Source organism: Euprymna scolopes, chromosome 10 (genome assembly GCF_053919585.1).
Source record: "Euprymna scolopes isolate OS-2025 chromosome 10, ASM5391958v1, whole genome shotgun sequence".
NCBI classification, from domain to species: domain Eukaryota; kingdom Metazoa; phylum Mollusca; class Cephalopoda; order Sepiida; family Sepiolidae; genus Euprymna; species Euprymna scolopes.
In genome coordinates, this window is record NC_136491.1 from 18,947,095 (window position 1) to 18,968,509 (window position 21,415).

At 33.8% G+C, this 21,415-nt stretch overlaps 1 protein-coding gene across 1 annotated transcript in view; it reads left to right on the forward strand.

Annotated features, from left to right (window-relative positions):
* Positions 1-21,415, forward strand: part of LOC145285833 (EF-hand calcium-binding domain-containing protein 6-like) — a 288,961-nt gene that overhangs the window by 73,499 nt on the left and 194,047 nt on the right. The window contains exon 3 of the mRNA XM_080134267.1: positions 18,393-18,457. Coding sequence (XP_079990393.1) covers positions 18,393-18,457 — 65 coding nt within the window. The remainder of the gene's footprint in view (positions 1-18,392; positions 18,458-21,415) is intronic.

Sequence of the window (21,415 nt, forward strand, 5' to 3'; positions counted from 1 at the left end):
AAACTTAGCCTTACGTTCAATGCAGTTTAGAAGTGAAATCGCTAAAAATCATAAGTTTTTTAGTTTTAAATGAAACTACTTGATCGATTTACGTAATTTTTGGAATTTTTTTTTTTTTTTTTTTTTTTTTTTTTACAAAGGCATCACCACATTATCAAGGCCCAGAGGCCAATCAAGGATAAGGGTTAAAGATTGTACAGTAGAAATTGGTCAATATAGTAATCATTAGTAATGAAAATTTGGTAAATTTAATAACTTATATGGAACGGCTCATCAAGAACTTATTTACTTTAGACTTGAACACAACCATATTGTAGTCAGCCGGAAAGCAGGAAAACGGAAGACAATTCCACAGGCGTGCAGTTCTAAGAAAGAAGCTTTGTTCATGGAATCTACGTTTAGGTTTAGGCACAGATAAAGAGTGGGGGAAATTATTGATAGTGTTTACAGCTAGACGAGTGTTTCTTGTGAAAGTTTGGCGAGGGGGGACCATAGATTGAAGCTCAGTTGAACACTTTCCATGAAAATAACGATACATCAGAGACAAACTCGCAACATCTCTTCTGTGAGATAGAGGTTGCAAGGAGGAGAAAAGGACATCTCCTACGAGGCTACGAAGTCTATTTTGAACTCTATCAAGGCAGGACAAGTCCTTTCTAGCAGCTCCTGCCCAGATGTGGCAACAGTATTCCATCCTTGGACGTACCTGGCTCTTATATAGGTAGAGAATAGCATCAGCAGTGAGATATCTACTGGATCGATAGAAAGATCCCACCATTTTTCCAGCGGCCTTGGCAACAGATTTGATATACGTGTTCCATTTAAGATCAGGAGTAATGGTCAAGCCCAGAAGCTTGTCAAAACTTGAGGCCTCCTGAAGACGAGAGCCATTCATTTCAATTGATGACAAATGTGAATTAGAATGTTGATGATGTAAAGAGAGAAGCTTGGTTTTAGATGCATTAAAAGTAACCAGCCACTCCTTTCCCCATTGTACTACGTGCTCAAGATCAGAGGAGAGAGAATTGGAGAGAACTTGGTCGTTTACTGTCTTAGATGTGCTACCATAAATGGTAGTGTCGTCAGCATAAATGTCTACAAATGATGTAAGGATATGATTTGGAAGATCATTAATGTAGATCAGGAAAAGAGTTGGGCCCAGGATGGATCCCTGAGGGACACCGGCATTAATACTGTGAGCTTCTGATTTTTGCCCCTCAACTACTACTCTTATGAACCTATCAGAAAGAAATGATTTAATAATTGAGAAGACTTTTCCAGCTATACCATAGCTAGCGATCTTATGAAGTAAACCTTTATGCCATACCCTATCAAAGGCTTTAGATATGTCAAGAGCAATTGCCCTAGAAAGATTGTCACCGTCGAGAGATTTGCTAATCCTATGCGATATAACTGTAAGCACATCTGCTGTAGATCTAGCAGAACGGAAACCATATTGAGTGTCACTAAGAAGGTTATTTTTGTTGAGATGTGACATCTTCGTTCTGTAACGAGTACGTATATTATGCAGACTTTTCTGTATTTTCTTTACTTTTAATTGCCGCCATAAGTGCCAATCTGAATAAGCGTCTAAACTTCTGGAAGTTTGTATTTTTCTTCTCGACTCTAGTTCTTTTCCTTTTGTTGTTATTTTATTTATTTATTTTTTCTCATCAATACCCGGCACCTACCTTCCGGCTTATATCAGTGGAGTATAATTCTTATGTTCCGACCGAGATCATCTTCCCAAGCATTAACTCCTCCGCTGGAAGGAAAACGGTTTATTACTGATCATCAGAGGCACCCACATCGGGAATGCTTGCAATGATGATTCATGGAAATGTTGCAACTGTCCGGAGTGACTCCTGACCTATCACAGCAATGTTGCATCCTCGTACTTGTTTCACAACTACTTTCACAGAATATACTCCAACAAAATTACTGCCCTTTCGTATCCTCTCAGCATGAATACCCATGGCAAATCTGACTGGCAGCAAAATCCCACCCCTTCACTGTAAAATGCGAGAAAATGTGCTACTCTAACAGTTTCTTTTCTTGGACTGCTTTCCTTTCGAATTTCCTCCTTGCTCTGTGTATCCTTAACTGTACTAACATAAGTTTAAATGTAATGTGAATAAACACCCCACTTAGAATGCCCCCTGTAAACTTGATCCTTAATTCCAGTAGCCCTTTACGTATCCGTTGCAATGTGCCTTGTTTGTGGTGAATTAAAGTACAGGGTGGAACGATAAAATTGTCGCACTAGAAAAGACATGATTCCATTTCCGTTTGATGAAAACCGGTTTTCTTTTTTTGTTGCAGACCATCTACTAGTTGACCAGTTGTGTACAAATCCCAAGAACGATAGGAGCCTTCTATCATGTCTGAAAGTAACACAATGTTCAACAAGCGAGATTAGAGATGTGCCACTGTACAACTCATGCTCTCTACCAAACTAAGTTATGATAACAGGACCATTGCCAGCACCTTCATAATACAAATCCAGATGGTCCAACGCTTGAGGGCACAGCTCAATGAAGTTTCCAGCCATGGTTATGGTCTTTGGTGTAATTTTAAGTGAGGGCCACATCATGCCACCTCACATCTTCCAAGTCAGCTTGAAAGTCAACACCAAAGCGTACCTGAATGTGCTGAAGAGTGTGGTGATCCCCTGGTGCAATCCGGTGACTGCTGGTAGACCCTGGGTGTAGCAGCATGACTCAACACTAGCCCACAAGTCCAAAGAGACTCAGGTTTCGCTTCAGGAGTGCTACAACTTTGTACCCTTCTCTCATTGGCCCCACCTCCTGCCCTGACTTAAACCTGCTGGACTACTTCATTTGGTCATACGTTGAGAACATCACCAACATGACCTCCAGCAATACCAAAGCCAGCCTGATCACCGCTATCTGCCGAGTATTAGTCAAGTTGAGCTTGACTCAAGCTCCCACCGGCACTAGTGGAAAAGGCATGCTCCTAGTTCTGAACCCGTATTGAGGCTGAAGGTGGCTACATTGAATAGATGTCAGCTCTACTACATCATCAAGTTACCTGAATTGATTTATTTTAATAAAAGTTAAAAAATAAAGCTGTAGTGTTGTTTTCTTTAGGGCGACAATTTTATCATTCCACCCTGTGTTTATAAAGAAAAAGATCTGGAGTTGAATGAAGAAGATATGAAGTTTAGAGACCAAGCGATATAGCTATTGGATTTATCAGATCTATTTCATGAAGTGTGGAAAAAGTGCAACATATGTTGGAGGTAATAAAGCAAAGTTAACAAACATATCAAATAAAGATGGAAACAGTAAATCAAGTGGAGAAAAGGTCTAGGGAATATGGATATGCATATGTACTAGCAGGGAGACCCGACGTTGTCCAGGATTGAATGAGGATCAACAAATGTTCTACCCTCCCATTCTTTTATTGTCATTCAAATAAGTAAAATCGACCATTTTTTCATCAAATCAGTTGATTGCCTTCTCTAATTAGGGACTCTCCCGTCTGCAGTCTCCCGATAGTGACTTAATCCACAATTCATTTTAGTCTACATTGCACTGTAGAGAATCTACAGTTCATTTTATAAAATTATCTGTAAATAATGGCTTCACTTAAAGTATAAAATATAAAAGTCAAGGATCATGGTTCAGTTGTGCTCTAAACAGAAATATTCATTTTGAACGCACCCCTGTCTTATAAAAGAATCTACACTTGATTTTATAGACTGGGCCTTTCTGCTTGTGCTGTGATAAAACTACTCAAATGTAATTGTGATGTTAGGTTGTATAAGAATAATATTAACTTTGATCAAAATTGAACTTCTTTCTTTAATCGATTTTTTTTTAATTATCAATTTTCGATTCTTATCAGACACGTTCCCATGCAAAACCTGTATAAGAACACTCCCTGATACATCAACTACTTTCACGTGTAATTTTGAAAAAATTGCACCAGCTGGTTCCAAATCTATAGAAAACTCTCTCTCTCACACACACACACACAAAGTTTCTTTTATATAATAGTAGAAAAATATATATACTAGCAGATGTAGATGGCGTTGCCTGATATTTAATGTAGCGTTAAATTACTTTTAAAAAAATACAGTAAAAAAAAAGGAAAAAAAACTGAGACATGTGTATGTGAGTATGTTTTTTTCTGAATAGTTTACTTCTCGTAAGTAAAAAAAAATACTCAAGCTGAGATCGAAACCAAAACCTAAAGACAGTGAGTGAAGAACCATAACCATTGAACCAGCTTGACACGATTTTCACAAAGTGTTTTCAAACCAACTTAACTTAAAAACGCTGTCATGTTTCATGGCCGCGCATGCACATTTGTGAAACAGTTGACAAACAGAAAAATATGATGACTCCCAAGTACCAATTTTTCAATGTTGACCCCTTAGCAGCCTTTTTTTTTTCTGATGAAAACCAATTAAATGTTTTCAACATGTCTAGATACCCTATATACCAAATTTAAAGTCTGTAGATTAAAAATTCGTTAAGTATATAGGTTGAGAAGTGTCCTCACACGCACACACATTCTAACATATATATATATATATATATATATATATATATATATATATATATATATATATATATGATTTTATTTTTTTAATTATTTTTTCGTGGGTAAACATAGGGTCGCTACAAAACGGCCATCTGTTTCAGTCAATGAGACTTCGTCAGGCGACCCTGAACCATTCGACGCTATAGGAAAAAAGGTAAAGACCCTAAATATCTTGCTCTTTGTTATCGAGCACTATCTAACAACCTCGTTGTATTCATTAGTCCCTACTTTTGAACATCTTAAACCTGAATTCATATATATATATATATATATATATATATATGAATATAGGAAAAGAAAAAAACATTAGCAGAAAGAGATAGCGACTACAGCGAGGTCAACGTCTCCCTGGACAAGCCAAATAAAAAAGCAATAAAAATTCAGCATACCAATGAATAATAAACACTTACAAGCCTCCACCCCTTGGAAAAACTTCAAATTAACTACGAAAATCGCCATTTTTACACATTTGAAAATAATTTCTGACGAGGACGCATCACAGACCGTCGGAAACGCGCGTAAACGATTTCAATGACTTCAAAACATTATTACAATGATCCAAACATAATTCTCAATGAAAAACCAAGACACGGAATAATAAGATAATGTTAAAAAATACACATTGTTGGTGACTACTCCCTTATTTAAATATATATATATATATATATATATATATATATATATATATATATATAAGACTGACGAATCCTAGTGTGAATGAAACGCGGAATATTCTGTGTAGCTTAATTGCCATATATATTTTTCTAACTTACTATATATATATATATATATATATATATATATATATATATATATATAAAGATACCACATTAGAAGGATTAGATTCACAAGAATTTACTTATTTTCATAATGTTGGTCTTTTATTGGTAACACCTTGCATACAATTGTTTCAGGCCTCAGTGTTAGCATACATATACAATAGAACCCCTGGATACGGTGGCCCCAGGATACGGTTTTTTCAAGTTACGATGTGAAATACAATGTTTTTCTGACCCTAGGTTACAGTATTTGCTCTTCCTTACGGTGTTATTTATAATGTTATTTGATTATATACATGTGCATTATATACTGTACTGTATTTTATTACTAATTTTTAATTCCTATTCCAGGGTTCTACTGTATATAATAGCGCACCAGTTATAATTTTGCACAAACTAGGCTTCGCCAGTGCATGGAGCAACCAATTTGTCAAGAGTTTCACAGCCTATGAAACAGGGCTTTTCCTATCAACACATTTTTTGTTGATTTTTTTAAAGGATAGTACGGTTAATAACGTCTTCAACCTTGAAGATCTTTCTCCTTAGAAAATCGCCCATATTTTTGGACGTAAACAAATATTTATTTATTATTTTTATTTTACTTTTAAAATAGTAATCTACAGACATGCATGTTTTGAGGTGTTACCTCTCGCCAGCATAGCTTGACTGTTTTTAGGAATCGGACTTTAGACGATTATTATATTCTAGTTTATAATAGTCTAGTGCCACAAATCTTAGATCATTATACGTTATATTATTTAACGGTTTTAAAGTTATGCAGATTTTTTTGTTGATTTTTAAACGATAATACGGGTTTTCCATAGATCTAAGGTGTAAGGTTCAATTCCTGGAATCAGTCAAACTACGATGACAAGAGGTAGTACCGCGAAGCATGTATGTTTGCAGATTATTGTTTCATAATTAAAATAAAAATTATATATATATATATATATATATATATATATATATATATATATATATTATCAGGAGAGAATATGGGCCGTTTCAGGGCCTTCCTTTTCTTAGTTTATTCACTTGTAGACTTGTATATAATCGAGTATATCGTTTTCTTTTTGTTTTCACTTGTGGAGTATTTTATTTCATTTCGCCCTCCAGATAATGTCAGGTCATCAGGAGAGAATATGCACTGTTTCGGAGCATTCTTCTCAACGTCTTTTTTTTTTCTTTTTTTTTTTCATATTTCCCCTCACTGATGCGAGGCCTAACTGAATTGCATTTAAATGAACTGCTCAATACAATAATAATAATAATAAAAAATAACGTTTCCTGTTATGAGCAACGGCTTTGCGCTTGTCATTAAAATGTTCAAAAGCTGCGTCTAACATATTCGTTTTGTTGAAACGCGCTCATATTGAAAAGAAAAAAGAAAATGAACAAATAAAACAAATAAAGAAATAACAAAATGAGTTGAAATAAATAAATGAAATAAATAAATAAATGAATAAATGAGTCTACTCACAGACATTACTACACAGTAGACACTTGCTACTATATCATGCAGTATTTTTTGTGGAAAATTATTTATGCCATTCTTAATATGCATCTATTTGCCAAAATAGGCTTTATATGACTTACCTCCATTGTTTTGGGAAACAAAACAAATAACTAGTTAGAAACTAATAGGTACGCAAATATTTTTTGCTTGTTTCTTTTTAAAAAGTATATCTTTTTAATGACGTTGTATTAATAAATGCATGGCTTGAATAAAGGCATCTTATTTTAGATATGTCCAAGCATCTGTAGCAGTGATATGTTCACGGACTATTTTATTTTGAGCAGGTTAATTCTTCCATGCGGACTGTTCCATCTCTGTTTATATATAAAAGGCACTTTGTGCGCCTGTGTGTGTGTGTGTGTGTGTGTGTGTGTGTGTGTGTGTGTGTGTGTGTGTGTGTGTGTGTGTGTTGGGGGGGGTTATTCCCTATGAACTGCAAAATGGTTGGGCCAATATTTTTGAAATTTCATACGAATGTACTTTATGTGTCTGGGAGTGTTCTTAGATAGGTTTTGTAGCAGAATGCTTCTGATAAGTATCAAAAATTGATCATCGAAAAAATCTGACTAAAAATGAACAGTCCAATTTTGACCAAAGTTAACACCCTTGTACAGACTAACATCACAAGTGTATTGAGAAGTTTTATCACTGCACAAGCCAAAGGGTCCAGTGTATAAATCAACAGTAGTTTTTTTTTTGTATCTTTTTTTTTTTTTTTTTGCTAAGACAGAAGCATATCGAAATGAATGTTTCTGTTTAGAGCACAATTGAACAATGATGCTTGACTTTTGCATTTTAAACTTCAATTCAAGCCATTATATGAAAATAATTTTATAAAATCAACAGTAGGTTCACTACAGTGCAGTATAGACCCCAACGTATTATGGCCTAAGTTACTGTGGGGAGGCATGTGAAGTTTCCTCCTGGTGCACTGCAATGGGTCCCCAACTAGAGCAGGGAATCGATCGATTTGATTAAAAAATGGGAGATTTAACTGATTTCAAAGACAATAAAAGTATTGGAAGTGTGAAGTGTGAAATATTCATTGATCCTCATTCAATCCCGGGCGACGTTTGGTTTCCTTGCTAGTGAATTATACAATCAGAACATGTGTGGGAAGCACTTCTGCTGAACTGTAAGTACACTTTTTCTCCTGCTTTTTATTAATCAGATGCTTTGACGTCAGACTATATAGGCATATCATATCCTCGTCTTAACCAAACAGAAGACTTGAAACATCTATTACAATGGATTTGTTAACCAATTAATCAGGCAAATATACAACAATATCTCACAACTCAGCATGAAGCTATATTTCTCATAGCTCATTCAATGTTCCTGTGTATCTTAGTGTTGCTGCAAATACAATTTGTGGTTTACTGCCAAATGTGTAATGATCAATTACATTATGTGTTAGTTATTAATTCTCTGCAGAGAATTAATTTTCCTGATTTCGGGAAGGGGACTGCAGCAGGTGGAAATGAACATTTGGTTGAAAAGTGGATAAAACATCGTGTAAAAATATAATTTATTTTCTTCGTGTTTCTGTTGTGGTGGCAACCCTACAGATAATAATGAGCTTTTCTACTTACTATAAAAACCGGGAGAATATTGCACACAGGTTATGCACAAGTCATGCGCACCTTGTAGTCGGGCTGACGTATACCCACACTCTTCATTTGTTGTATTTGCGTGGGTGTTCAATATATTTTGTTTCCACTAAATACAGAGTTGTGTTTTTCTTCCCGACCCTTACAAGACCACGATAGTGATGACAAGGAACTCAAACTTTTGTCATCCACAACAATTTTGAAAATCACAAAGTTTGAATTTTGTCTGTGTGATGGAATTTTAACAACTATAGTTTCTCATGTTTACAAAAAAAAAAAAAAAAGTTTAACAAAAAAGAAAGAAAAGATCAATAAAAGAAAAGAGAGAAAAAGAAACAAATGTCACTTAGAGTGATTGACCCACCGGGCCACCTGAAACCCACTACCGAGAGCTGTCAGCCATGATCGGTAGTTGTTAATTGCAGCTGATTTAACTTTACCCTCGAACAACCCTAACAATCTCGGTTATTGACAACAAACCTGACACTGAAGGTGAAGGGAAATTTGATTGACAAGGCCCCCTTTCAATGCTGGATATAATGATGTTTGGTGTGTGTGTGTGTGTGTGTGTGTGTGTGTGTGTGTGTGTGTGTGTGTGTGTGTGTGTGTGTGTGTGTGTGTGTGTGTGTGTGCGCGCGCGCGCGCGTGTGTGTTGAGAAAACAGTGTTATCTTCTATTAGTTCCCAAGATCTGTCCGAGGTAATGATAACAAAGGAGCTGCTTTCATTGCTTTGTAGCATAAAAGCAATAAGTTTGAAGAAAATTTATTTCTTTTCAAAGAATTTTAAAAAGTTTTAACTTGTAACATTCTGAATGCGATGAAAGACAAGAGTTACGTCTGTAATACAATTTAGAGTTATAGAAAATATCTTTTTCTCCAAAAGACTGACTGCACATCTTTTTTTTTTTATTGAAAATCGTCCCAGACGACACGTGAAGCCACTTAATGTAAAGAGCTAACAGGAAGGAAAAATGATTATTGCAAAGACAGGAGATGCTTATTGACCTTAGCTTTGAAACGTTTTAGTTTTGTTTTTTAATATATATTGCATGTTCAATACCCTTAGACCCAAACACGTAACATATAGCTTTGCAGTAGGTTAGATTATTTCATTAGTAGATAATGGGTGACTACATCATGACTCTTACCATAAAATCTGTATTTTATATATAACATGTACACCTGAACTGCTTTAACATTTTCTTCCTATAAGAGTCACCACTTATCAAGGCCTGAAAGCCGATCGAGGATAAGGGTTAATGAATGTACTGTAATAACCCAGAAACAGCTTATTAATAGTTAGTGGTGGAAATGCGATAGAAATGGATTATTTAGCGAGGGTGGCTCAACAAGAACTTGTTTACATTGGACTTGGAGACGGCCATATTGTAGTCAGCTGGAAAGCAAGCCAAGGGAACAGAGTTCTAGAGGCAGGTAGTTCTAGAAAAGAAGCTTTGCTCATGGAATTTGCGTTTAGATTTAGACACAGATAGAGAGTGGGGGGAAAAGTTGATAGGCGTTGTAACTAGAGAAGTATTTTTTGTGAAAGTTTGACAAGGAGGGGATCATAGATTGAAGCTCAGCCGAGCACATCATGAAAATGACGATAGAGCAGAGACAGGCTCACAACATCTCTTCTGTTGGAAAGAGGTTGCAGGGAAGAAAAAAGGGCATCACCTACTAGGTTTCAAAGTCGGTTTTGAACTTTGTCCAAGCAGGATAGAGTGCTCTGATCTGCTTAAACCCAAATAAGGCAATAGTAGGTATTTATTTGCTTCCCCACGCAAGCAAAATATGACACAAGGTCGGTTTTTATGTGAGGTGAAGGGGATGGTACATATAGGGTTGCCCCTATATGTACCAACAACCAATTGCCACAAGGACAATGGTCACAAAGTGCAGCATCTGCCGGAACAGGTACTACAATTTGTTCCCAGCAAAAGTGCCAGGTAAGTCAATAGTACTCCGTTGTATGACGTATCTGGATCTTTTATAGGTAAAGGATTGCGTCATAAGTTAGATACCTTATGGAGCATACATACAGAAGAAATTAATTCTCCATTTGCACGTATTGTTTATAACATGATTTAGAATATGAAATGACGTCTGTATCCGAGGACTTTGAAATCAACATTCAATCTAGAAACTACCTGTCTTTTGCCTCACAGAAAGCGCAACTGTTATCTCAAATTTCCAGAACTTTTCCAGCACATCTTTTTTTTTTTTTTTTTTTTTTTTTTTTGTAATTGAGCATAACAACGCAGCTTCTAAGATCAAACAAACAGGTTGTAAAACTTTAATCAACGATCTGTTTCATTAAAAAAAAGAAGAAAAAAAAATAGGTAATTGAGCATAAAACGGTAGCCTAACTTTCAAACACGTCAATAGACGGCGTTCGCATCACTCAATTGAGATATGGAAGCACAAAATGGAAACAATACCTCCGCTTTTCTCCAAAACTGTTTACTTATATATTTGACCAAAATATTAAGATACTTTGTGCTAATGTATTTATGTTTTAAAATATATCTATCAACAGAAATATTGGAAAAAAAAAAAAAACAATGAATGTGTCGAAAAATATTGTTTTGAAGTCGTAAAAATTTTTTTTATCAATTTTTATTTATTTTTAGCAAACTATTTAGATATTTAAAAAATATATTTATTTACAAAAGCATGAAAAAAAAAACGTATCACCTTTTTTTTTTTTTTTACAGATTTAGCAATTACAAAATGGTGAATGCGCAAGAGAAAAATAGTTTAACAGTTGTACGAATAAACTTATTAGAAGTCAAAACAATATTTCAGGTTTCTATAAATAAATATATTTTCAAAATATCTAGATAAACGAAACAAACACTTAAAAAAAAGTTGGAACACAATGCAGCACATTCCTTTTTTTTTCTGTAAATAAATATATTTTTAAAAATATCTAAACAGTTTAACTTGGCCTTCGGGCCAAAATCAAAATGTGGTATCTGTTCCGGCAGATACTGCAAGCAAAGACCATATGTGGAGGCGACCTCACATACAAGACCTTGGTCAATATAGGGGCAACCATTCATACCAATTGTCACTATCCAGCTCCCCTACTCTCCGGGGAGTTGGTCCCCATTTCCCCTTCACTCCTCACATTAAAAATCGGCCTTGTGCCTAATTTGCTCTGTGGGGGAGCAAATAAATACCATCTGTTCTTTCAGATGCTACACTTTAATTTCTTTTTCTCTGTTAGTGGAGGGGAAATCCTTCACGACTGAGACAATTTTTATTTTTTGTTCCCTTTCTCCACATTAAAAAACGACCCTGGTGTCTAACTCTGTCCCGTGGGGAGGCATTGTAAATAGGAATATCTAAACAGTTTACCAAAATATATGACATATTAACTTAAATAAGCATAGTTATATATATATATATATATATATATATATATATATATATATATATATATATATATATATATATATATATATATATATATGCTGTAAAAAAATAAGTTATAAAAATTAAGTAAACAATTTTGGAGAAAAGCGGATGTATTGCTTCCATTTTCTGCTTCCATACCTCAACTGAGTGATGCGATCGCCGTCGATCGACGTGCTTGAAAGTTAAGCTACTGTTTTATGCTCAATTTTTTCTTTTTTTTTTTTAATGAGATAGATCGTTGGTTATAAGTTTTACACGGCCACCTGCTTGTTTGACCTTAGATGGCTATCCTGTATTTGTATTATTTGTATAACTACTGTTCTTATCTTGAGTGCTATTTTCACAACATTTCAGCCGATGTAACACTGACCTTCTTCGGGCGTATCTGGTTGACAAAAAATTGTGGTGTAGTAGATAAATTACTAGATAAAATTCAGTCGTAAGTGATACTCCTTTGGAGATGGAAGGTTCAATCTTCAGTATGGGGTGATACTTAGGATACACTTACGAATTATTTAGAACTTCTCGTTCTGCCATGGCTGGCAGAACGAGAACATGCTACTCCCGTCAATAAATAAACTATCTCTACCTTTAAGTCGTCTAAAGACCTTCTGGTGTTTCCTGTCTTAACTTTACTGAGATGAGGGAAGGCACTGGGTTTGCAGACCGGTCTGTATTCAACATCTAGCCGAGGAAGGTATGGAGTGGCCTACCTTGACGTGTCATCAACATGTTGAGAAGCTGGTTTTCCTGAGTTAAACTTTGACAGAGGAGTCCTGTGATCGAGAGCTCCGTTCCTGACCTCATCTTTAAGTGCTTTGTTTGGAAGTCATCGTAGTGAATTGTAATTTTTCAAAGAGTGCCAAGCTATTTTTAAATATCCTTGGTTTAGTCCTGCATTTTTTTTTGTGTAACCAAACCCTTGAAGTGACCTGAGCGGAGGCGCAAATTTCTTATCTCTTACAAATGGATATTTGCTATTTGTCTGTCAGAAGCTGAAACTTTACTATTAGTGTAGTAATAATGGAGATTTGGTATCTGTATGTCTGAATCCAAAATTATACTATTACTATTTTTTAATGGTCAATTTGGACGAAGAATGTAGTATAGTATGTCTTCTGTTTTCATGATTGCATCCTCCCACGTATTATGTCCTCCTTTTTGAGCATAGCATAGTATCTGTTTTGTTGTCATGAGACCATCTTCTCAAGCATAAGTTCCTCCTTTTTTGGGGTAGAATATAGTATCTGTTTGGTAATCATGGTACTATCCTCCCAAGGATTAACTTTTTTTTTTGAGGGAGTAGTATTGTATATGTTCCTTCATCATTACCTACTAACAAAAATAGTCTTTTTTGTTTCCAACTCAAAAGCACTAATTTTATCCATAAAGCAAACTAGTTCTACTCAGAATTCTGCTGCTGTTGCATGTGCTTCTACTTGTAATTAAGTAAGTACAGCGTGTTATATTCACACAATGATTGGTGTTGAACACAGACTTAGAGATTAGATGGAGAGTCCTTAGCAAACTGGAAACTTAGCGACTCCAGCAAATAGCCGAAGACTGTCAACGGTATATTAGCATATATATCGAACTGTCTGGAGTGTACCACCCAAGAGAAATCTGCAACACACACAAAAATAACTTACACAGTAACATTTGATAATCAAAAGAGAAGTAGTCTGCCTCCTAAACCGTGCTTCAAGCATCAGCTTAAGATCAAAATCAGATGTGATTGAAAAATATTACATTCTTCGGAATTTGACCAAAGTTGAGAGCTTGTGTGCATGAAAAGGTGAGTATTTATTTCCTTATAGTACACACTATTTCATGTTCGTTTAGAACCCTGGCTCCGATAAATTATCCTATGATCATCACAGTCCACTTTGCTGAACCTGATCTAAGCTGCATGGTATCCAATCCCACTTTAATAGTTGAAAATCAACGATTTGTGAGTTTGACAACATCAGCATTGGATTTTTTTCTTACTTATCAAGGCCAACGCCGCTTGAGGATAAAATTAAAGGAAAGTCATAGTATAATGAATCGTTTGTATTAGATGTTGCGTTTCAACATTAAATAACTTCCCTGACAAAACAAATCCAACAAGATGAACTTGCTATTAACTATTACTTACGATTTACAAATCATTCGTTTAATTAATTAGTAGAGTACTTAGTCTGGCACAAGGCTATCACTGTATGGCATCCAATAATGATAGTACTACTGATTTAGAGTGCTAGCATTTGTACAGCAAAATTCTGAATATTGGAACAGGTGTGTAAAGAACGTAAAGTAGATAATATAAGAAGGTGTATATCTTATTAATTATTCATTGAGTTGATGTTTGTGTGTCGATGCAGCTACAGAATTGTTAGGTTCAGGTCACGTTTTCCTCAAAATGTGTTGAGTTCTTCCCATAATATCTGACTTTACTAATAATGACAACTACACTCTTTTTCTCTCTTTATTTATCTATCTGCCTATCTGTATAACTCTGTCCACTAACTGACTGTATTTTTCTCTCTCTAACTGTATCTTTCTTTCTCTCTCTCTATATATATATATATACACAGAAACCGTATAGCATAATGTTAAGAAACCAGGACTGTTATTTGGGCGGTCGGGTTTCAATCATGGCTTGAGGCAGTTGCCTGTCTAGCCGCACTGATGAGCTGTGAAACAGCAAAACAGTACTGTATGTGAATAACTATAATGCTCCCTATCTTGGGTTGAGCATATTGGGAAGTGATATACAAACTGCCATTAGCGTATTAAGCGACGCTCTTTGTGTAAACGCCCAAATTAACCATTGAAAAATAGTAATAATTTTGGATTCAGACATACAGATATTTTGGATTCAGACATACAGATACCAAATCTCCATTATTACTAATAGTAAAGTTTCAGCTTCTGACAGACAAATAGCAAATATCCATTAGAAAGAGATAAGAAATTTGCGCCTCCGCTCAGGTCACTTCAAGGGTTTGGTTAATCGCCATATATATTTTATAACTTACTAACTAGCTCTACCTATGTATTGAGCACTTTTGAAGTAAATACTTAAAGTTACGCATAAATTTATACTTTCGTATATTAATTTTATGTGAGTAAATGAAGTATATACATATATATATATGAGGTTGGTGAAAAAATAACGTTTTTTGGCGTTCAACTATTTATATATATATATAAAAACATCATTTTTGCACAAACCTAATAAACATATATATATATATATATATATATATACATATATATATATATATATATATACTAGCAGTTCAGCCCAGTTTTGCTCGGGCCCTATGTATTGTTCATAACTTTATATTCATATATATAATATATAAAAGTTTGACTCGTGTCCAGGTAACCTATATCTAAAATTTCAAGTGTTTAGATCCAAAATTGGCGGAGGAGTTTGGTATAGTCTGCAAAGGTCAACTGTTTCAACTTTGACCTCTTGGTAGCCAAATTTTTGCCCCAAAAACTGATTAAAAAGTTCGCTGCGTGTCTGGACACCCTTGATGTAAAATTTTAAATGTTTAGACCCAAAATTGGTTGAATAGTTTGCTAGAGACTGCAATGTCAAATCTTTTGAACTTTGACCCCTTGGCAGTCAAATTCTCGGTCAAAAACCGATTTAAAACTTTGCACTATGTCTGAATACATTTTATGTAAAATTTCAAATATTTAGACCAAAAATTGGCTGAGAGGTCAATTTTTTATAAACTTTGACCCCAATTTTGACTCCCTTAACTTTTATTGTTTCGAGCTCAAATCAACTTAAAAAGTTTGATCCATGTCCAAATAATATACATCTAAAATTTCAAGTGTTTAGACCCAAAATTGGCGGAGCCGTTTGGTAGAGTTTTCAAAGGTCAAATTTTTTAACTTTGACCCCTTAACAGTCAAATTTTTGGCCGAAAATGAATTGAAAGGATTTTCCTAAATCTCAATATCCCTTATGTCAAATCTCAAGTAGATCTCTTTGTAGACTGAAAATTGACAGTAACTTGGTAGGGAAATGTACAAACGCGGACAGACACAGAGACAATTTCATTTTTGTACATATACTAGCATTTCAGCCCGACTTTGCTCAGGCCCTATGTACTGTTCATAACTTGCCCTACGTGTTAATACACTATATGTAAGATTTCAAATGTTTCAACCAAAAATTGTCTGGGTAATTTCGTAGAGACTGCAGAGATAATTTTTTTTAACTTTGACCCCAATATTGACCACTTAACATTTATTAATTTGGTCTCAAATCAAAATACAAAGTTTTACCCATGTCCATGTTACCTACATCTAAAATTTCAAGTGTTTAGATCCAAAATTGGCTGAGAAATTTGATAGAATCTGCAAGAATCAACTCTTTCAACTTTGACATTTTGGCAGCCAAATTCTCATCCCAAAACTGATTAAAGTGCTTTCTGCATGTCTAAATACCCGTTATGTATAAATTTCAAATGTTTAGACCCAGAATTGGCTGAGTAGTTATCTAAACACTGCAAAGGTCAATTCTTTTGAACTTTGACCCTTTGGCAGCTCAAATTTTCGACCCAAACACATTAAAAAGCTTGCCTTATCTCTGAATACCCTTTATGCAAAATTTTAAAGGTTTAGACCAGAAATTGGCTGAGTTATTTGGTAGAGACCGCAGGGGTCAAATTTTTTTTAACTTTGACCCCAATTTGGACCCCTTAACATTTATTGTTTAGGACTCAAATCAAATTAAAAAAGTTTGATCCATGTCCAAGTAACCTACATTTAAAATTACAAATCTTTAGACCCAAAATTGACGGAGGAGTTTTGTAGAGTTTTCAAAGGTAAAATTGCGATGTTAGGCTGTGTAAGGTGTTAAGTTTAGTCAAAATCGCCTGTTCCTTCTTTCGTCGGATTATTTCAATTATTATACTTATCACAGACATTCTAATACAAAACTTATCTAAGAACACTGCCAGGCACATAAAGTTCCTTTGTATAAAATTTCATAAAAATCGACTGAGCCGTTTTCGAGTTCATGGGAAATGAACTCACACACATGCACACACATAGAGACAAAATTATATATATATATATATATATATATATATATATATATATATATATATATATATAAATGAGAGTGAGAGAGAGAAAATGAATAGATAATTAAAACAACATTACAAAGAATACGTTCTATAATGTCTGAAAAAGGGTATTTTTTGTCAATGAATTTGATTTAATTTTATTTCTTTTCTAAATTAAATTCTTTAAATTTTGTTCACATGTTAGAATATACGTTATTTTATTTAACAACTCATTAAACATACATTCTCAACATATCCAATATTAAAACGAAAAGCTGAGTACGGAAAGTACGGTTAACACATTTCTTTTATACTTGACAATCATGAAGAACATCATACAAAACGATAGAGGATATTTAGTCCTACTTTTAAGATAGTAAGATTGATTGCCGGGGAACCTAGATTCTCCATTTTGTGGGAGCTCTACGAGATAAGTCTAACAGCAGTGAATTCTTAATACTCTCTGGTCCCTTTTTATATACAATCAAGGAGAAACTACTCCAAAGTTATCAGAATACAAAATTGTTGTCTGTTATGAAAAAAAAAAAAAAAAATCTGAACTTCTTTACACTAACTCCGCAATTCGTACTAACTCCTCTCAACTCAATTTACACTACCAACTCTCAATATATTTGCTCATTCTCAGCTGTCAAAATCTCGACTCTCTGCCCTCTCCATTTCGATCTTTTTATAACCTCTTTTCTCCCACACACACAAATTAATGTCCTATGTATATAATAAATCCACAAATTCCCTTTTTTCTTTTTCCTTCTCCTGACAGTCGAAACAGACGCGATGCCGCTTGTGAGTAATTTATTTTATTACAGCATTTTCATTTGCGTTTATATTTTAGACCACAACGATAAAAGAATAAATAAAATAACAGAGATTTGAAAAACGTATTTATCCTCTTTAAAATCAAAACACTGCACATAAAATGTAGTAATTAAAATTATTACTATTTCTCTGGACGGAGTCAGACATTTTAAAGAATTTCAGATGTTGGTGTTTGAGTTATCGACTCCATAGACCTGTTTATTAATAAAATGGAAAATTATTATCTATGTTGTTTTTGTTGTGGTCTCATTAGGGTCTGGAAGAAAGACACAACTCGATAATCAGTAGAAACAAAATACAGCAGGCAGAAAGATAAATACAAGAAATGGAAACTGTGATTATACGTCAGTCCGACTGCCACGTGTGCAAAGACGAACATAACTGTAGAAAAACTTTCTTTTTTTTTTTTTTTTTTTTTTTTTTTTTTCTCTCTCTCGGTTTTTATAGAGAGTGGAAAAGTTCATTATTATCTGTAAAGGTCGGTACCATAACAGTTTTGTCTGTTCCCTTTTGTTTTCATTTTTAAAATTTTTTTACTGTTCAAAAAAAATATTCATCACATTTTTTCTTTCATTTCAGATTCTACTAGTGTGATAAATAAACTTCGGACTTTCGTTAACGAACATTATGGAAAATTACTTAAGGTGAGACAGCCTTTATCATATTTATCCGTGTATATTGCAAACTATTTTTTTATGTAAAGGATGTATAAATATTTATCGCGTATAAAACAATATTAAATCTAATATATAAAAGACTATATGTCTGTCTGTCTGTCTCCATATTTTCAAAATCTATCTCCTCTGAAACTAAAAATCACAGAGCGGCGCTAGAGGTCTCAAATGATTGGATTTTTTGCAGACCGTTCTTTTATGGGTCTTTAGCCGATTAAAAGAGTTTTTAAAGGGGTCAAAAATGGGTTAAAATTGAAAAAAAAAATCGTTAAACATTTTGCCCATTCATCTTAGTTTATTTTTCATTTTTTATTTTTAATCAGTTCATATGCGTGTCACGTTGGTACAGTGGTAACGTCACCAGCTTTGAATGCTACAGTTTTGCTTTCGGTTTCGATTCTAGTTGATGGCACCCAAATCCCTTTTTTTTTTTTACTTTTGAAATCATGACTATAATATCTACGAAATCTGGACAAATTAAAATATCATATTTAAGCGTATTTTACAACCGGACAAGCCCCCCTCCCCCTAGTTTATTATGTAAAGTATGCCCTGAATATAATATTAAACTACATACAGACGTGAAGACCTAAATTAATGTTTTTGAAGAATGTGTAGTCATCACATAGTTCTCATTACTCTCAGGTTCAATCTATGGTTAAATAAAATCAGTCAAGAATATCAGGTATATCGGCCACTAGCCTCTCCCTCTTAGATAGGGTCCAAAAAAGAGCTTTCAATCCGATAGGTCCCTCATTGTTTACTAAGCTCCAAACCCTGTCCCATCACTGCAATGTTGCAACTCTGTGTCTGTTTAACAAATATTTTAATGGAATGTGATTTGATGAATTCGTTGCACTTGTGCCCCCTCCACGTATATATCCCTGACAAACCTGCTTAGCAACAGAATCTCACCTCTTCACTGTTGCGGTCCCTAAATGCCGGAAAGCTTTCTACTCTAATAGCTTCTTCCCTGGAACAGCTAGACTTTCGAATTCCCTTCCTGCTACCCATTTCCCTAACTGTAATGATATACAGAAGTTTAAATGTAACGTAAACCAACATCTTGTTAGTCTTTCCTAGGCATGGTCCTAAATAGTAGCCCCTTACGATATGCCTTGTTTGGAGTGAACGTGAGTAAAAAAAAAAAAAAAAAAAAAAAAAAAAAACACATGAAACTGCATCCGGTGGTATATATATATATATATATATATATATAAATTTATAGCATGAATAACTAATTAAAAGATGCTTTCTTTTTTTTATTTTTTTTTATTTTAACTGTTTACCAATTGTTTGACTATTTTTTTTTTTTTTTTTACAGAACAATTTTATTTTTCTGTGTAGACTTACCGGTTATGTTACTAGAGAATTCTGTATTTTTTTTTTTTTTTTTACCAAATATTTAAAATCTGAATGTTGGGATCGTAAATTGTTAAAAGAAGCTCTAGATAGAGGTAAGTACAGAAGCTTAAAATTGATGGACCAGCTTCTGGAAAAAGTGAAGTAGATAAAAAATTTAGTGAATAAGAATGAGCAAGTTAGGTTTCTGGATATATTTCAAAAGAATGACCAGAAGAATGAAATCGTCAAGATAACTAAACGGATGATGAAGAAAAATATGGATATTGTTGGAGAGAAGTGCATTCGAAATAAGAATGGGATGCTAGCAAGAAATGAACGGAACAAGAGGAGTGTTTTGGAATTGTTATTATAAGAAATTGTTGAATACCGAGTTTTCATGGTACCAAGAAAATCTTGAACTGCAGAAATTGTATGTTTATCACAAACTTTACAAATCGTAAAAGAAAGGGTTTTTTTTTTCTCAAATATGGGGATCTTAGTACAATTTCTAACTTTTACAAGTGTACAAAAATGAGTTCTGGATAGAAATAATTTACAGAAATTATTGGATCAGATCTTGGAAGTTGTTGAACTAAAAAAATGGATAGTAAATATGTTATATAAAACATAGATGAAATGCTGTTTGGTTTTTATGCATGAGAGAAGTATTATTAATGCTATATTTATCCTAAGCAAAATATAAGAGAAGTATCATTAATGCTCTATTTATCCTAAGACAAATATAAGAGAAGTATTATTAATGCTATATTTATCCTAAGACAAATATAAGAGAAGTATCATTAATGCTATATTTATCCTAAGACAAATATAAGAGAAGTATCATTAATGCTCTATTTATCCTAAGACAAATATAAAAGAAGTATTATTAATGCTATATTTATCCTAAGACAAATATAAGAGAAGTATCATTAATGCTCTATTTATCCTAAGACAAATATAAGAGAAGTATCATTAATGCTCTATTTATCCTAAGACAAATATAAGAGAAGTATTATTAATGCTCTATTTATCCTAAGACAAATATAAGAGAAGTATTATTAATGCTATATTTATCCTAAGACAAATATAAGAGAAGTATCATTAATGCTCTATTTATCCTAAGACAAATATAAGAGAAGTATCATTAATGCTCTATTTATCCTAAGACAAATATAAAAGAAGTCTCATTAATGCTATATTTATCCTAAGACAAATATTAGAGAAGTATTATTAATGCTATATTTATCCTAAGACAAATATAAGAGCAGTATCATTAATGCTCTATTTATCCTAAGACAAATATAAGAGAAGTATTATTAATGCTCTATTTATCCTAAGACAAATATCCTAAGACAAATATAAGAGAAGTATTATTAATGCTATATTTATCCTAAGACAAATATAAGAGAAGTATCATTAATGCTATATTTATCCTAAGACAAATATAAGAGAAGTATTATTAATGCTATATTTATCCTAAGACAAATATAAGAGAAGTATTATTAATGCTATATTTATCCTAAGACAAATATAAGAGAAGTATTATTAATGCTCTATTTATCCTAAGACAAATATAAGAGAAGA